The sequence below is a fragment of the Kogia breviceps genome, chromosome 9 (assembly GCF_026419965.1).
Source record: "Kogia breviceps isolate mKogBre1 chromosome 9, mKogBre1 haplotype 1, whole genome shotgun sequence".
NCBI lineage: Eukaryota > Metazoa > Chordata > Mammalia > Artiodactyla > Physeteridae > Kogia > Kogia breviceps.
The window spans coordinates 22,294,361-22,313,978 of record NC_081318.1 but is presented as its reverse complement, the minus strand read 5'-3'; the positions used below and the strand labels follow the sequence as shown (position 1 = coordinate 22,313,978).

At 37.7% G+C, this 19,618-nt stretch overlaps 1 protein-coding gene across 10 annotated transcripts in view; it reads right to left on the bottom strand.

Moving 5' to 3' along the window:
- Positions 1–797: 797 nt before the first annotated feature.
- The window catches only part of CEP41 (centrosomal protein 41), a 48,652-nt gene continuing 29,831 nt past the window's right edge, over positions 798–19,618 (bottom strand). For 3 of the 10 annotated variants that reach the window (XM_067042149.1, XM_067042151.1, XM_059074077.2), the window contains 9 exons: positions 17,942–18,003; positions 16,579–16,648; positions 10,971–11,115; positions 9,131–9,279; positions 8,667–8,734; positions 7,507–7,621; positions 6,849–7,064; positions 6,011–6,155; positions 1,838–1,925 (listed from right to left, as the gene is read on the bottom strand). In XM_067042149.1, the coding sequence (XP_066898250.1) occupies positions 1,901–1,925; positions 6,011–6,155; positions 6,849–7,064; positions 7,507–7,621; positions 8,667–8,734; positions 9,131–9,279; positions 10,971–11,115; positions 16,579–16,648; positions 17,942–18,003 (995 nt within the window). In that variant the 3' untranslated portion in view covers positions 1,838–1,900. Of the gene's footprint in view, positions 1,926–3,681; positions 6,156–6,848; positions 7,065–7,506; positions 7,622–8,666; positions 8,735–9,130; positions 9,280–10,970; positions 11,116–16,578; positions 16,649–17,941; positions 18,004–19,618 lie in introns of those variants that run through there. The other 7 variants (XM_059074081.2, XM_067042153.1, XM_067042150.1 and 4 more) reach the window with 5 other exon arrangements.

Below are 19,618 nucleotides of genomic sequence, written 5' to 3'. Positions count from 1 at the left end.
ATGAACTCATTTTACTTTGTTCTTAGAGCATTATCTATGGTTCTCAGTGTGGCCCGTGGGCCATTCGTGGTCCATAAGAATCCTTTGGGTGGTCTTTTGAATTAACACTAAGATATGCATGTCTAGCTTTCTGGCTTTGGCCTGAAGTTAAAATTGAAATGTCATTGAATACAATCCAGATATGACCTCACTGGTCCCTCATCCAGTACAGGGCTATTCATCATCTCAGCAATTGTTTTGCAAGGGCAAGTGGGACTAGGTGGATTTGAAGATGCAGACAGATTCTTGCTCTAAGGGCTCTAAGGACAGAAACATCATTCTGTGAACACACTACGACCCAGATGCTCCTTACAGGAAACTGATATGACCAACCAAAACATTCAAATTGGCCAGATGAAGGAAGAGCTCTGAGAAAGCAGCACAGAGCACCCGTCAAATCTGAAAAACTGTCAAAGGGTAATGAATTCTCCCCAAAGCTTTCAGGATCCACGTTAATTTGGCAACTCAAACTGTGAGCATCATCTAACGACCCCAGAGGTGAAGACTGCCAAATGTTTACTGCCAAACTAAAAGAAGAAAATTAAAAGTCTTCTGCTTAACTACAGTGGTGTGTTCGGCTACATTTTTGGAAGATTGCGGTGGAATGAGAGCTCTGCTAACATGGACTGAGGCACAGAGGTTTGCTGCTGCTTCCTCCCATGAAGCCCAGGCCTGCGGCCATGAGCCAATTCACACAATTTATGTTTCAGCCTAAATCAGAAACATCACCGCAAAGGAAAGAGAAATTCAGACACAAATCATATCAATATGGTTTTATTGGATAGTTCAACCACCAGGAAAACAGCCTACTTTTTCTCTACAATCTAATGAAAAGTTTGTAACTCCCATTCCTTAAGTGATACCTCATTAAGAAACAAATCTCAGAAACCCTGGAGCACCTGTCTTCGAGATAGGTCATCAGACACAGACAGTGGAATGGTCCCAGGAGCAGATGTTTCAATCCCTGAATTCCTCACCTTTTGTGCAGGCAGAGGAGGAAAGCTTTCAGTGGAATCTCAGGTGACGAGGAAGAAAGGGAAGCCAACAGCCAAGGGAAAGTTAAATTTTTGTTAGTGAATTGGAGGTGTAGCCAGGGAGAGAGTGGCTGTACCCACCCAGAGTGGACAAGCACAGAGCAGAATGGTTTCTCAACCTTCCAGCTCAGTGACACAGGGCAAGTTGCTTAATTTCCATTTGACCCTCAGTCTCCTCACCTGAAAATGGGGGTGCCTACCTTGTAGGGATGTTCTGATAGTCAAATGAGTCAAAATGTAAAATGAAGAATCTAGGAATACTGCCTAACACATAGTAAGCTCTCCATAAATGTTTGCTAACATTATTACCTGGAAATCTACAAGATTTGAAACAAAAGAGAAAATTAAACCCACTCTCAGATGGGGATGGTGCAGTTGAATTCTGAAGGCTACTTTGAGCTTGAGGGGACCATGGAAACAGGCAGACTGCAGACAGCCAGGCTAATAATAAAGGCCCTAACAGCTTCCTGGGTACCTCCTGCAGAGGGTAATCTAAAAATCCTAGAGTGATGAATGTCTCACATACAAAAGTAGGATGTACAGGAGGACAAGGGATAACAAACTTTCCGGGTCTCCAGAATGGCAGACCAGCGCTGAGTGGCCACCACAATGGGCTTTACATCCCAGACTTCAGTCTTGACAGGTTCAGTTCATTTATTCACACACCCTTATTAGGGGCCACTGTCATGTAGTTGGTGATTTTCACCCTCTGGGAGGTTATAGTCAAAAATAATTTTAAATAATTTTTTAAAAATGTAGTCCATCAGTCAATAGTATTTAATAAGTGACCTCTGTTTGCCACACATTTCACCAGGTGCCTCAGGATGTTATGCAGGTGAAGAGAATCTGCGTCTGCATTTGGAACAAAGAGGATAAGCATCAGAGAGTGAGACCATAAGGAAATGGGGTGGGGCGGGGAAGGGGGCAATATAGTTTTGTAAGCACATAAAATCATGCACTGAATTCTGTCCTGTCAGAATTCAATGCTGACAAATTGCTACCGTTACATATTTTATGCTATAACTGACCTGTGTGCCAATTTAAGGACGTGGCAATAGCAATTTCAATAATTACCGCAACTTTAGGAAAGTATTACTACCCAAATGTCTTCTGAACACTTTGGAAGCACAATGTGTCCTATTTATTGTTTTTTATAGGAAAAATATATTTTAATCAAAAAATTAATTGAACAGTAGATAAGCATATCATCATGCTCACACAAACTGATATAATATCCACATTTCTGATGTTTCTTGAAAAAAGAAAAAGGAAAGTATTATGGGAGTTAAAACTTTGAAAGAATTGTGAAAAAATAAACGCACATTATAGACACTGGGAATATTTTGGAACTGGGGAAAGAAAGGTTCTTAATGATTATCTTCAGAGTAGAGCAGGAAGGGAGTCATGGCTTTAAATCCAGGTAGACAGAAATTAATTATCCCCCCTAAAAAAGTCGGATAACATAAAAGACAGAATCTACGACCAATTTATAACATGACAGAAACCAAAACCAACACAAGAAAAATTGCCTACATATTTCTTCCTAGCCTAGGACTCTGATTTCACTTATATTCCACAAGGGAATTAGAGAAAAGAAGGTTTTATTTTGTTCTGTGTTCTTGGTGAGTAGCCTAAAGTCTTATGAATTTTTGTATAATCTCAATAGCATCACAGGAAAAATCTCTCAGCAACTAATGAACACTATCTGTTCTCTTTTAATTCTGATTTACACCCCAAGTCCAATATGATTGTGCTAGTTCTGGTTTTCTGCTAAAGGTAAAAAGTAAAATTACTTTTAGGTCATTTGATTCATTCTATGCCTTTCTTTTTACTTTTTTTATAAAGTTTTTTTTTTGATGTGGACCGTTTTTAAAGTCTTTATTGAATTTGTTACAATATTGCTTCTGTATTATGGGGTTTTTTTGTTTGTTTGGATACGAGGCATGTGGGATTCTTAGCTCCCCAACCAGGGATTGAACCCACACCCCCTGCATTGGAAGGCAAAGTCTTAACCACTGGACTGCCAGGGAGGTCCCCATTCTATGCCTTTCAATAGATTAAACCTGACATTGTAACAGCCCGAGATGTTCTTTTTGTACTCAAATGAGTAATGTTGCCTTCCCCTTCCTCCCTCCACATTTCTTGTTTCCTTGCTTCTCTCCTTTCTTCCCTCTTTTCTTTCTTAAATACAGTAGATAAAGTACTGAACTTATTATTTAGACTTTGGCCATCACCATTGCTCAGATGGAGCAGCAGCTGTGCATTGATAAAGCATTTTCCATCTAGGGGGTCATAAGTTCCCAGGCAAGGGAAACTCATCAACCCCCAACACTGACAAGAAAGTCCCGCTGTAATGAGTTTAAGGTGGCAATCAGTCCCTGCTGCGCATGAGGAGAAACCCTTCTGACTAGAGAGCTAAGGTCCCCTGCCCTAATTGGTATGATTTCCTGATTCATTTATACAAAGAAAATATGCATTACTGGGAGACAGAGCAAAAAGAAGTACTCTTTCAGATCACCCCAGTCTCATGTGACTCCCCACAAATCATCTCAACAGAGAGGAAGAGAGAAGTTGGCAGATCTCAGCATATTAACAGCAAACAACAAATTAAGAACTATGTACTTTAATCTTCAACATTCATAATTGCACAAAGTATCACAGATCGCTTAGATAATACATGTCAGTTAATCTAACGAAGAAACTAGTAAAGTAGAACTTTCAAAGCAATACCTTGGGCATGTAAAAACTGCAAGTGACATTTAACACACAAAGTGAAGAACCAGAACAGGTCTTTGAGGAGTAGTTATTTAAAATCCTTACCTACAGGCAAAGCACTATGGAGAAACACATAAATATAGTCAACCTGCCAGATCTCTCAACTAAATGCACTACAATTCTAATAGGTTCAGCTATACCGACTTTGCACATATACATAGTAGTTTCTAACACTCTAGTGTTGTGTGGTGATGGGAATGCAGAATAGGAAAAAAGGGGGACTACCATTTACTTTCAAAACAGAATCGAGTGGGGAAATCTAAACTCCTGACTAGTCGACTTGAAAATGGCATAACCAGAACTTTGTCACAGAGAAAAAAAATTTTTTTTCTTAAAAATGCATATGTGTCCAAAATGGCTGAAAATCTTGTCCATGCTAGGGGAAAGTTGAGTGTGGAAAAATTTGCATTTTAAAAAATCTATGCTGTAAAGAAAATAAAAAGCCAGAGCATTTTGGCATTAGCAAAAGGCTGAGCTTAGTTCTCAGGCAATAAATTTATGGGGAAACATGACAGGCTCCTCTTTAAAGCTATGTGTACGTTGGCTGAATTTTATACAAGATTCTTGAATCTTGTGGAAAATTGGGCACAGCTTGACATCTGAACAATGTCCCTGGTTTGTTTGATTTCTAAAGCATCGGAAAATGTTGCACTTTGGAAATCAAGTAGAGAAGAATAAACACACTAAAACAGAACTGGGCTGAATGTGAAAGTTATTTTTCCATATGTCTCTATAAGATATTTATTACCTTTATTTCTCCTACAAACACAGCCCCCCATGCTGGAAATACTGTGATGCTTTTTTTTTTTTTTTTTTTTTTGGTGGTGAGAAAAATAGTCCTGTTAAGACGAATTTTACCCAGCAGCAATAACCACCTAAGGATAGGCAATTTTCAGCTGGCTTTTCAGAAGCTGGTTGCCATGACAAAGAGCACAATTTATTCCTTAGTCCCTTATCACAGCTACAGATCACAGACCATAAAAATTAACAAGGCTCTTTTTCCTTTTCCTGATGATTTCAGAGTGCCTCATCCTTACCTGAGGTCTTTTGTTCCCCCAATTAAATGGAATGAATGTCAGTCATCTAGCAATTCAATTAATGCTGATTCAAAATTCTGGCCCAAACAAGAATCTATAATCAAAACCTCCTAATCACAGCTCAGTCATGAGAATGAGAAGCAGGGAATTGCACTAATTACTCAATTAGACTAATACTGTATTTTTAAGCAAGGGTTTAAAGGGTTGTCAGCTCTGACAAAGGACTGTGGAGTTGTCCTCACCTTGTGTGCCGGCAGTGGCCCAACCAAAGCCAATGTTTTCAAGTGGCCATAATTTCTACCCATCTAAGATCGATGGGCCAGAGCTGGGTAATGGGAGCTTACAACTAATAAACTAACCGCAAATGAGGGACGGCTCCAGGGGGCTTCAGTGGCTCCCACCCCGGCCCTGAACAGTGGGCAGGACTTGCCCGTGAAGGCAGCTGAGCACACATCATCACCTGTGCTGGTTCCAGGAAAACATCTAGTGAGGAGGAGCGCTGAGCACATGTGAGAGCTACTACTAAATCTTAACTGAGTGATGCTCACAGGTACTGGCTTCCAAACTGAGGACGGAGCCTGCATCGGGTGCTGGGCAAAGAGCTCCTCAGCCAGCGGGTCCACAGCTGGTGGGGGCTGAAAGCTACGAATCGTCTGCGCCCCCAGGGACAGCTTAGGCTGCAAAGCCTACCGAGAGAGGCTTTGGTTTCATGAAGATGAAACCAAGAAGAGTGAGTGAGAAAGAACTGGCTGGGAAGGACACACCAGATGCGCCTCAAGTATTTACAAAACAACGCAGGATACAGACCAAAACAAACTGGACCTTATTTTAAAAAAAAATGAAAGCCTAAAAAAATTAGACTTTTTTCCTACTCAGTTTCAGAGACTTAAATATTCTGTAAACAACAGGGAGGACACTAGAGCCTGTCATGCCTCTGGTTTTTGTAAAAATCCTTCCCGGGTTGGATGTGGGAGAGGAGCTGGAGACAGGAAGCGGGAAGAGGGCCTGACACACGTTGAGGTCTTTCCTCTGCAGCAGCTTCTTAAAATGACCAACTTGGGAACTGCTCAGGGGTTCCGAAAGGAGAGAAAACATTTATTTGACTAAGACAGACAAAGTCTTTACTTCCAGGGTTTGCCTTGCAGGTGGCCACTGCCCAGTGAGCGGGGGTTCTGGTGGCCGGCAGGGCCCCCGGCAGGCAGGTTCTGACCGCTGCGGGCGCCTGGAACCTTGGAGTCTCTTCCAGAAGCATTACCTTGGCTCAGCCGGCCTGAAGGGAGCAAGAAAGCAGGGAGCAGAGCTGCAAAAATGATTCCAGGGACAACCTGCCAAGTACACTTTTAAACTAATGAAGTCTTATGCTACCAACCACTTTTAAGCTAATGAAGTCCTATTCAGCATCTACTTTAGGCTAAAACTCACTCTTCATCCTTGAGATCAATTAGAAGGTGGGGAAGGGGGCAGGGAGGAAGGGAAACCCAGATAGCTTTTCTTTCCTTCCTCTCCATTATCCCAATCAACCTGGTCTCTCCTTCATTCCTTCTCAGTAGAGAAGGGTACAGGAATGGTGAGAGGAAAAAGAGAAAGCAGTGTGCCAAAGGAAAGGCCAGAAGTAGTTTAAAGGTGCCCAGAGGCGGCAGAAGGAAGCAGAGCTTTCCGAGAAGGAATCTGAAAGCCTTAGCTTAGCCTCTCAGCTCTGCCTGAGATGCACACTTTATTTGACTGATACCCTCTCTTCTCTTTCTATGTCTGTGTGCAATGCCTAATTCTTACCATAATCTGGGATCACCTCCACTCACCTCCCCTCTCCTCACATAGCACCTGCACCTTCCCCTTCTCCTGCAAATATCTGCAAGAATCTGAATATAAGAGATCAAGCTTCTCATATGATGAGGTTGATGTTCACAGCTGCAAATCTCAAGTTCTACAGAAAACATTATTTCTAAAGGTCAAAATATCTTACTAGTGCTGTCTGCAGGACCCTGGTCCTCTTCCAGGTAATATTCTATCTTCTTTAGGTCTTCTGGGGTAAATCTCCATTTATTCTCGGCTGCTGGGGGTGGCACTTTCGGGCCGGATCGTTTCCGGGCAGAAGCAGGCGGAAGGTTCTGCTGGCAAGATGCTGGCAGGGAACCCGTAATCAGTCCTTCTGGGAATTTCTGAGCTAAGACTTTTAGACCTAGGTGTGGAAGATCATCAGAAAAAGCCGAGTTAGCACGATGAGGCTAAGGAAACCTGGAAAGGAGTCCGCATGTCTCCTCAACACAAGGACAGGAAATCTTTCTTAACTGCTTCACCATTAAGTAAATTACACCAGAAAATGTCAGTTGTTATGTGGGATTCTGAGAATTCCACCAGAAATCATTTAGCTCAAGTCTTCAGCATTAAGGCTTTCTTACAGAGCCATAAAGTAACATCATTATTTCAGGAATTAAAAACATGTGCTGATGGAGCTAACGGAAGTTTCACGTATACTGACTCCTTTCTGCCAGCATGGTTGTCTCTGTTTCCAGAATACTAAGTTCTGAGCTCTGGGAGGGAAAAGGTGATAGGGGTAGAGTTGAAGGAGTGTGAGCCCAAGTATTCGCCTTTTAAGTCCTAAGCAGAACACAGCCCCTCACCTCCGGAAAGCATGAAGAGGTTCTCAAATCCCCGCTCGCACATGGTGGTAGCTGCCTGGCTGGCCAGCCTCTCATCGTCGTCATACAGAATGATGATCTTGCCATGGGCATTTTTCTAAGAAGCAGATGAGTTAAGGTTCGACCACACTGAGCTAATGCTCCTAGACTATACAGAAACCCCTGAGGAAGAAGAGCTGTCAAGGTTTACCTCTCTGAGTTCAAGGAGCATCGGATGACCCCTCTTCAGGGGGTACAGGACTTTTTCCTGTCGTGGAAACCACACAAGCTGGTATCCTTTTCTTCTATGAACTAGTATCACCATGTCCAAGACGGCACTAGTTACACACTGTACACTCTTTGGCTCTTTCATCTGTACAATCCTGGAGAGTAAGTATTACAACCTCCATTTTACAGATGAGGAAACAGAAAAATTTTATGCCCAACGTGTCCACTGCAGTCTTATTTATAATAGTAAAAAAATGGGAACCACCTAAAAGTCCATTCCTTCAAAGAGGAATGATTTAGTAAATTACAGTAAATCTAAAGATGAGATCTTATACTGCATCACAAATAGAGTTTATAAAGAGCTTGTGTTAGTGTGGGGAAATACACTGTAATATGAAGTGCGGAAAAGCAACGTACTAAATTATATATACAGTATAATTTTTACTTTGTTGAAAAGACAAAGAAGACAGTCTGGAATAAAATACACAAAAAATGTAGTAAGCGTTTGTTGTTCAATTGTGTGGTTATTGGAGATTTCAATTTTCTTTTTTATATTTTTCAGTATTTAAATTATTCTCTATTTGTATGATTTTTATGAGCAAAAAAATTAAAATTTCAAGAAGCAAAAAAAAATTAAAATAGAAGGAAAAAAATTCACTCCTTACATTTTACTTGGGAAAACTTTCTGGGGAAAACAGTCTTAGGACTGACTCTCAACGGATCATAACCTTTAACCTAATGTTTTTTGTCCTACTGCAGGATGGCTTGGAAGCATTCTCAGCAAAAACTAAGGATTGAAATTCTAAAATATGCTAAGTAAACTAATTAATATCAAAGGTCCTTCATAGGGTTTTCTTACTAGGAGCATAATTCATGATAAGTTTGAGTCTTTAGTCTTTATACCATCCAACTCCTTAAAATGCAACAAAGGATACATATTCAAGAATATCATTTGAATAAGGGTTCATTGTTCTAGACAGAGTTGCAATTGGGTAACTGTAAGCTGCAAAGAGAAGAAAAAGCTTAGGAAGTTTGTAGCTCTTGGTACAACTTGGCCCCAATTCTCAGCTGGTTTAAAGTCTAAGAGTTAAAAGAAACATATTTTCAAAATTAACTAGCTATAAACTTTTGTGAAAGAAAAGGAACAGGACACCATGAACAAATAGGAAGTGTCACTTCACTGTTTCTGACATTTAGCACTGGGCCCTTGAGCCCCCTGAGAGAGTTACTAGCCTCTCTCAGAGCATGTGGTAGAGCCAACTTACAGGTTCCCAGAACACATCTGGCTAACACAGGGTTTCCCCAACTGCTGACCACAGGCTGTGGTCTGAGCCTGCCTGGGCTCATTACCGGGCTGTGTTCTCAGGAGTGAGACACTGTAAGGCCTTCTCTCTCTTACCTCCAACAATGTGGCACTGCTGGTAAGAATCTCTATCTCTCACATCTAGCAGCAGGAAGGGGCAGTCGGGATAAGGTTTGTCTTTGGTACTGGGCTCTTTCTTCACAAGCCCTTTGTCTAGATCCAGTTCCCCAACGCCACTGATGACGCTGCAAGTGAAAAAGTAGGTCAGTAGACACTAGTCAGGGATTGGTGGCTTAAAGGTCAAATGCGTTTCTTCAGAATGGCGAGAGGGTGCTCAATGTCTCTTCAAAATACACTTCAAAGAAAAAGGAAAATGGATGTGGTGTCTCAGTTCTGCCTCTGAATGCAAGATCCTACGGATGGATTCCTGTTCTCTCACCCTGGACCCAAAGGAGGGATCCACTGTCTATACTAACCTTCAGAGAATGCACGTTAGGTCATTAGCACGCAGAGGGGCAGAAACTGTAGGCACAAGCTGCCTCCAGAAGCAAGTACAGCATTCAGAGAAAGAAAGAGGCAAACAGTTACTCCAGTGGAATTTTGATGAGTGTGAGAAAGCGGAGCAAAAGAGGAAAGAATATGGTTGACAGGGCAGGAAAACTGAAGGCATTTCTATGTATATCATATGTAACATAAAGTAACAACAGTGTTTTCATATATTTCATATACTTATACAGTGACTCATCCAGTATGGATTTTGAACCTTAATGTTTTCAATAGTTATCTGTAGTCACTTCCATTTTATAGGGTACAGTGTTGAGGCTGAAGAGGCTTTTAGATTTGGCAGCATTCATATAATGAAACAGTGGAAAAGCTAGGATTAAAATGAGGGAGGTCTGTTTCGGACCTCTTTCTGAGGTCATAAAATCACTGAAATTGGTCGCCAGGTTAATATAGGCAAAATGTGGCAAAAACATGAATCAGAGAAAAAAGGATAGGTGTTATGATCAAAGTGGCGAGTAGTGAAATATCTGTATTGAGATAAGAAGGTGATCACTCTTCCAGGCAAATATGAAGACACGCATGCCAAACCACAGATTAGCCTAGCCATAGTTCCTCTCCCATCACAGCAAGTCAAATTCTGCCTTTAAATCCAATGATCACTACAACTATATGCCCTATAGTGCATATTTTCTTGAACCAAAGGAGAAGAAACTCTATTCCATGTGAAATTACGTGCTCAGTGGGAGCCTTGTTGGTCTATCTTGTTTTGAATGCAATTTTAGAGTCCTTGCACAGAAGTAGTTGTAAAAATAATAGTGCAATCGACAATAGCAATTCTTTCTCTAGTAGAACTAGCTTCTCTAGTAGAACTGTTTTACCAGTAGAAGGGATGGATATGTGCAGAAAATCAGCACCGTCTTATAATCAACAGTGAATATCTGTGAGGAAGCGCTGTATCATGAAACTGCCATGTGCATTTGAGAGTTGACACCAAGGCTGCTTTCACTCTCCTTTGAGCCTATTTAATATCAGAGCACTATGTGTGGCACTCTATTTTTCTTCTGATTCTAGACAGGATAATTATAAGCTGCAGCAGACAGAAAAGGAGAGGGGGGGAAATCATACTGCCTGAGTCAAAAGATAGTGGTTGTAAAGCTTAGTCCTAATAGCAAACTTGCATATAGGAAGACTGAGAAGAATGGGGTTGAGGAGTGAAAATTAATGCTCTCCTATCAATATATTCTTACATTAACTAAGAATGCTGTGACAAGATCCAGGAGGTGGCATTGATATAAAGAGAAAATAGAATGGCTGAGATGAAAATGTGGGACTTCACTACGCCAACCTGTTTCTAAGGTCATTAAATCGCTGACATTGGTATCTAGATTAATGAAGGTAAAATGCAGTGAAAACATGAATCTGATGAGAGCACCTCTGAAGGGTCGAGCGGCTGGAGTCCCCGGCTCCCTCACTGTTTATGAACTGGACGGGGCTTGGCGACTGCTCCCCAGGGCTCCCTTTCCCGTTGGTCTTGGCAGTGATTTCAGCATCAGGGTCTGAGGTTGCAGAATCATTGTCTAAAATTTGCAAGTGAATAAATAAAAAAAATTTAACCTCAGAATTTGTATTTACTTGTTAGGCAGTTCCACTGAAATTAGGTCAAGAAAAGGAACTCATATTACCATTATTAAATTGTTCTAAGAGTTCTAACATATAGGCTCTCAAACTGTAGTCTGTGGACCCCAGGAGCCCCCAAGACCCTTTCAGGGGATCTGAAAGGCGAAAACTATTTTCATAATACTAAGATGTTATTTATCTTTTTTACCATGTTGATATTTGCACTGATGGTGCAAAAGAAGTGGTGGATAAAACTACTGGCCACCTAGCAAGAATCAGGGCCGAGGTACAGAGCTTTATTAGTAGTCATTGTATTTTTCATCAACACGCATACACAGTTAATAAATATGGCAGTCACATTTTTAAAAGTCCTGATGAAGCAGTAATAATAATTTTATTAAATCTCACCCTTAAGTACACACTTTTAAAATATTCTGTGTGATGAAATGGGGGAATCCACATACAGCAAGTTTGCTACATACCAATGTCCCATTGTTGTCTCAAGGAAAAGTATGTGTGTGATTTGTGCTGCTTTTGCCTTGAACACCACTTTTACTTGGAAGAAAAACTGACAGGAAAACTATGGTTATTTAGACTTGTGCATTTGGCAGGTATTTTCTCAAAAATTAAGTGAATTTCACATTTCAAGGAAAACAACTGATGGTATTTGTTGCAGTGATTAAATTTTGAACAAAAATCAGAATTTTGGAAACTATTTGCCATCAAGAGCTTGACTTCTTTACCATCTTAATGACTTTTCTGATAAGTGAATCAGTGAACTAGTATTTTCCAAATGACCAATGAATGATGTTATAAAATCATGTATGAGTAAAAGATACATTCAGAGTACAAAAGAGACCAATGGGTTTAATGTAACAGGGTATGAAAAGCTCATTGATTTGGTTTCAGATTCCACACTACAACTAACCTTTAAGAAGGTACCAGCTATCAAGTTCTGATGTAGTGTCAAAGAAAAATACCCACAATTATCTGAAAGGGCTATTAAAATATTCTTCCTTTTTTCAATTACAGATCTGTGTGAGGCCAGATTTTCTTCATGTACTTTAGCCCAAAGAGCAAACTGCAACAGACTGAATGCAGAAGGTATGAGAATCATCTGTCTTCTATTAAATCAGACATTAACAAGACTTACAAAAAAGTATAAAACAATGTCATTCTCCATATATATTTTTGTTTTGGTAACATAGATGTTTTGCATAAAAATATGTTGTTTATGTTTGTAATGGGTTTAGTATTGTTTCTTAAGGTAAATAGCAAGTATTTTAAAAATTCTTGGTTTAAAATTTTAATACCCTAACTATTAATAGATATAATTCACAAAAACCAAAACTCTTTGAGGTCCTCAAAAATTAAGTGTGGAGGGAGACTGATACCAAAAGGTTTGCGAATTTGCTGTTCTAACCAATGTAATGAGAGAAGACATAGAAATAAGAGGCCTAGTTGTTAATGAGCATATTAAGTTTTAATTTGCATACGATATAATACACCTAGAAACTTTAAGAGAATCCTATGAGATAAGGGAAATAAATATATTAGATTATAAAAATAATCTAGGTTTTAAGGTTAATTATAAAAATAACCTATTTATAAAATAAATAAGTTAGATTAAAGAAAATACGAACAATCAAAATATTTTGCCTATATACTAATTAGAAAATAATATGAAGACCCTCTCATTTACAGTAACAACTGCAGATACAAAATATACTCTCCTAGAAAATAAACCTATTAAGAAATGTAAAGGCTGTATAAAAACTTATAAGTCCTTTATAGGTCTTATAAAAATTTTACTTAGGGACATTAAAGAAGACCTGAATGAAGAGAGAGTGACATACCTTGCATATTCCTGACTTGGTGACTAAAAGTGAAATGATGTTAATCCCTTCCAAATTTCCAAATTTTTAGCCTTAATACAAATCCCGATGGGCTTAAAAAAAGCTTAAAAGAATTTTAAAGATGAGAAGAGAAGAAAAAAGATATATGTATGTGTGTATATATATATATATATATATATATATATATATATATATATATATAGAGAGAGAGAGAGAGAGAGAGAGAGAGAGAGAGAGAGAGAGAGAAAAGTAATTTGGAGAACCTGCCTTTTCAAATAATAACATATACTGAAAAGGTAAATGATCAAAACAATGCACCAGAACAATGGAAAATAACAAAGAACTCAGAAACAAATCCTAGAATATATACAAAAATCTAATGTATGTTAAAGGTAACATCAAAAATCAGTGGGTAAAGGGAGAACTATTAAATAAATGGTGCTGGGATAATTTGTCAACTATCCAAAAAAATCAAATTTAGATAACCCCTTCATATCATATACCAAAATATATAACAGATGGATTGATGTTGGAAAAAACCCAAAGCAACCAAGCAAGCTAATAGATGAAAATATAGGTGAATATCTTATTTTGGATTTTATGAATCTAAAGCACTAAACGAAAACACAATATGAAAGGCTAATAGATTTAATCATGTAAAAACGCAAATCTCATATACGTCAAAAAACAACACAAAGACAATTAAAAGGTCAATAACAAATTAGGAAAAGTATTCGTGACATATATAAGTAAGAAAAGGTTAATACACTTTATTAGGAGTTTTAAAACTAGTTCGTTAATAGAAAAAAGATCATGTGCACAAGGTAAAAATGCAAAGATAAAATTGCCAATATGGAAAGGAAGTCTTCTTTTCACTCCAGACCTGCAGGCCCTCAGGCCTCCACCCCCAAGGGAACTACCTTCAAATATTTGTCTCCTTCCAGAAATGAAACAACTACATATTTTGTATATATTTTATTTCCTCTCCTTTTTACATATCTAGGAGGATGCTATTCATACTGCTCTACACTTTGATTTGTTGTTTATTTTGTTATTCATTTATTTATTTTTTACTTAATAATACAGCTTGGGCATTGCTCCAAATCATCAAATAAAGATTTTTCTCATTTATTTTCAAGGCTATATTGGTTTCCAATGAATAAAGATATCATAATTATATAAAGATTTTACAAATCAATAAGTAAAAGATGAACATTCCATTAGAAAAAAAATGGGAAAGGACATATAATGTCCTCAAAAGAAGAAATACGTATGACCAACAAACACAGACATACGCAAAGCTCAATCACGCTATCAGAGAAATTCAAAATAAAAGTATTAGATACCATTTTTCATCCATCAAATTGGCAAACATTTACAAAAATGAGAATTATTCATCATTGGCTAGGATGGGGAGAAATGGGTCTTCTCATTTGCTCGGTGGGAATGCAAACAAGTAGAACCTTTCTGGAGATAATGTGGAATCAGCACAGAGCATCTTAAAATGGTTCCACCCTTTGACAATCTGCAGCAATTTATCTTCAGGAAATAAATCAGAACCATACAAACATTTATGGGTTTACACTGTAGCATTATCTTATAAAAATGAAAAATTAGAAAAACGTTAATAGCCAACAATAGGAGAATAATTAAATATGTGGCATATACAAAGGATAGACATTATATGACAATACAACCTTTAAAATTAAGCTTTTGAAGTCTATTTAATGACATAGGAAAGTGTGCATGATAAAATGTTAATTGAAAACAGCATAATACAAAACTATATACAAAGAGTATGGATGTGGGTGGGGAAAACAGACTAAAATGTTAATAGGGTTTATTAGTTATTTTAGTTTTCTTCTTTATATGTTTTTTACAGTTTTCTAATTTTCTAGAAATATACTTTTAAGTCAGGAAAAAACAATAAACATTATAAAAGGAGTTTTTTTTCCTTCAAAGTTGGCCAATACGCATACAGATACAATCTGTTCTACAGGCATTCCTGAGTTATTATTCTGTATAGAGCACTAGAGAAACACTAATATTACTCACACATTATGGTGTCCTACTTTACAAAAGCCTGTAAATTTATCTCAGAAGAGAAAATTGCATGTGCCCATATGTTCTGGTGTTGCAATCTCAACAATGAATTAAAGGACAAAATCCAGGTACTTATATAACCAGGTTAAAATTGGGAGTACTTGTATGAGGAGACTCAATTATCTCTATTACAAAGAGCCCTTATTTCTCTGCTGTGTTAGAGGCATCTGTCATAGATAAATTCCAGTCTTTTACAGATTCTTTTTATCCTCCCTAACAAAAACAAGCCCAGGGAAATGACAGTCGAGTTGTACAAACCCAGTGTTCAGACTTCCTGAGAAACTTGTCTTGAAATCAGAAGTCAAATTCCTGGCCTACATCAACCTTAACAAAACACATTCCCCTTCAATAAACAGCCACACATTGACAGCTGAGGACTTCAGGATAAAATAAAGACCTTCACTCTGTGAATTCTTTTCATGACAGAACACCTAAGAGGTTTTCTTTTCAACTTGGTATTTAAGAAAGTAAATCTGGCGCCTATCTATCTTTCTAGCCTTATCTCCTACCCCCGCACCTACCCCTCCCTCAGACCACAGCCAGACTGGGTTATGAGATGCCCCAAACACACTTGGACTTCTCTGTGCCTTTGTTCAGGCTGCTCCTCAGCCTGAGACAGCCTCACCCTTAACTTGAACCTGTTGAGATTCTACCCCTAAAGGGGGCAGAGGCCCAGTTCAAAAGCCTATCTGAACTGGCTTTTGAGGTAGGAAGAAACCTACCTCAGTTTCCTAGCTGGAAAATACAGAGCTCTCACAGCACCCTGCATCTCTCGAAAAGGCACATTCCAAGACCCCATAAGGATGCAATAAAGGCAGTGAGAAGACACTGGCTGCTACCAGAGACATGCAGATTTGTATCTTATGTCCATTCTTTATTGGCTGTTCACTTTGAGCAAGAAGTTTAACCTCTGAGGCTTGGGCTTCTCATCTGTACAGTGTACCTTCCTTCTAGAGTTTTTGAGAAGATTAAATAAGAAAACTCATGTGAAGTACCTAGCAATATATATTCATCAAACGATGGTTTCCTTCTAGTCCTCCATGAATTTCTGTCATATTAGTAATTCTGTGTTTCTGTTATCATTTTCCTCACCCAATACACATACATATGTGCAGTGCACACTCGTGGCTACAAACTCCATGTAAGCAGAGCTGTGTTTTATTCATCTTTGTAGTCTCACAGCACCTAATTCTGTGACCTGTACTTATATAGAAGGCACTAAAAATATTTGTTGAAAAAAAGTAATTAGTATATTAAACACGTTTAAAACATTTAAGACTACAAATGTTACATGGAGAAAACCAGATGGCTCTTTTAAAGAAATAAGAATTAGCAAAGCACCAGATAGCATTTCTCAGAGAGTAACAATCTAATTACAAATAGATCCATCAAAGTCCCTGTGAACACAATAGCACAGTCAAATGGTCAATTTGTTATTTTCCCCATATCCTCACTTCTCATTACCTTCTAGCCTTTTAATCTCCTCAGCTGTCACTTCCAGTGTTTGATCAGATAGGGAAGCAACTTGGATGACCTGATAGAAAAAAGAATGAAATGTGTAGAAGTGTGTATGTTTGTTTGCCTTTAAACAGAGGCAATTCTGTTTTTAACAAAAGATGAGCAAATATCAAACATCAAAGATCTCCTGTTTTAAGAAACTGTCAGTGTCCCCATCTGGAGACTAAATCTCAGGTCTTCTTACTTTGGGGGTGGTAATTACACTGCAGATGATCATTCCAGAAGAAAAGATTTCTTTAAAACACTACACAATAAACTTAAAAGACCAAAAGGATAATTTTGGACACGAAACATAAGTAAGAGTTTAAAACTGCATTCATACTTATTCTAGTCCCAACATAACATGCTATTTCTTGAAAATGCAATACTTAAAATAACAGCATTGTATCAGAAATTCTTCATGCAATGAAGAAATAAATGTAATTATGAATATATTGATTACAATGTTGTATACCCAACATACAGTTTTTAAAGCACTTTTTTGCCTGGGAGGAAGTGAGAAATTAGGAGATTGGGAGTAACATATACATACCACTATATATAAAATAGATAACTAACAAGGACCTACTGTATAGCACAGAGAACTCTAACCAATACTCTGTAATAACCTATAATAGGAAAAGAATCTGAAAAAGAATGGATATATATATATATATATATATATATATATATATATATATATATAAAACTGCTTCACTGTGCTGTACACCTGAAACTAACACAACATTGTAAATCAACTATACTCCAATAAAAAATTTTTTTAATGTTTGGTAGAATTCAAATTAAAAAAATAATAAATCACTTTTCACGACTTAGCTCATAAGACACAATATCCACCTTAAGTTACATCACTGGAATCCTTGTTTGGGGGTCAGAAAGACACTTTGTCCATAATTTTCAAATGAAAGAAAAAAGCGACTTTCCTAAAGTAACAAAATAGACCATGGCAGAAAGACTTGGAAAACGAACCCAGTCATAGATGGGAGATCACCTGCTTTCCACAGAGAAAAATGTCCAAGCAATAAAGAATCCAGAATTCTAGATTCTCAATATTAAGATAAATGGGCAAGGAAAAATAAAACCTAAACTACAAATTTGATGATTAAAAAGGAGAATGTACATTTTACTTTATAAAATTCTTATCAAAGAAAAAAGAAAATTTCATACTAATTAGTCCTCTCATAGGTGAAACATAAAGAATCAGAAGAAAACCCTCTGCAAACATTACCTAGAGTTGAATTTAGAAATACTCACATAAAGCAGCACAAATTAGAAAGTCTTTACTCCAATGGAAGATCATTAAACTTACCAGCTGGGCAAAAGTTGTAACTTTTAGTCTCTTAAAAAGCTCATCTTTTTTGTATCTATAATCTGAAAAGCAGAATAGGACAAATATTTTTCCAGGCTTATTTTGCTTTCTTAGAGATATTAATTCTTTCTAGTCATCAAGTTATATGGTATATTTTTCAAGTTATTTACATGTTTTATCTCATTTGATCCTCATGATATCCTCAGAATTAAGCATGGCAGGTTTTATATCACCTTTTCATTTATTCCTTTGCTTTGTCCAGTAAGAAGCCTCAAGCTGAACTTATAAGCCACCTTTTTGGGTCTAATGATTTTACCCCTCCCCTTTATTGGTGTACATATTCCTTACTATGCTGTCTCTACTTTGACCATATTGTATTGCATGCATTTTTGTAAGCCCTTTAAATCCTTTTCAGAATAAGCAGGGAATAAACATCTGCATTTTACAAATGAGGACAGAGACCCAGAGAAGCTGAGTTGCCCTAGGTCAAGAGCTGGTAAGACATTTACTATTCTATCTCTGCCCTGAAAAGAGTACAATTCTATTCCTGAGGTTACAGACTATGCTAGAGACACAGGCCAACCCTTTTTTTTTTTTTTTCCTAGAGTACAATGCTGGGCACAAACTTGTAATTGGTCCTCATAATCTCTTATATCAATTTTCCCTCAACTCCACTTCAATAAAAAATCAACCTACTCAGTTTTGAATATGAAAAAGTTCTGGAGATCTATTGTACAACAAAGTAAATATACTTAACACTACTGAACTGTACACTGAAAAAGGTTATGACGGTAAATTTTGTTATGTGGGTTTTTTTTTTTACCACGATTTAAAAAAAGAAAAATCAACTGAAAACATCAATATTTACTCAGTGCTATCTTTACAATTCTGAGACATAACTCAGTGGGGGTACTTTTGCATTTGTTTGTGTTAATAATTCTTCATATCATATTAAACAGTTCTAAAAAATTTAGCCAATCTCACTTTATTATTTGTCCCATAGAGGCATATTAAAAGTTGGCTTCCCTAAACTTTTCTGAAGATGACTTGCCAGTTCTGAAGAGTTTTCAGCGTTGAACTCCTGCCTACCCTTTCCCTTCACGCCTCGTCTAGGTTTATTTATTGGCGTCCTTGACTCCTTAAATACTGCCTCATTATTTCAGAATTACTAAAGGTTAGCTGGATAATTACTATGGCCTTCACTGTCTCATAAACCAAGACTCCTAGCAACAAAGGAAAGGATTAAAGGTACTTAAGATTATTTACCTGGTGATACTAATCATTTCCATGAATTTTCCAAAAAACCAGCACAGACCAAATAGTTACTTTGGAGGATAATGTTAGCTTGGTTTACCAAATAGCTTGAGACTCAGAGTCGGGAAATGATTTTACCTTAAAAACAGGCCTTCTGTAAATATATCAAGACTCTTTCTTATGGGAATTAAAGCTTCTCTGTTCCAAAATGTCCTAAAGATAGCAATTTGGCTAAAAATTGACCTTTCTTCCAGAAAATTCATAAAACAGCTTCTTCTAGATACAAGATACAAAGGAGCTTCTAAAACCCACCAGGATGCAGACCCAAATAAGCTGAGCAGAAGCTTTAAAAAGTTCAAGTGAACGACTACAGTATTTCTCTCAATTGCCACTAACTTGCCCACCAAAAGCCATTTACCTAAA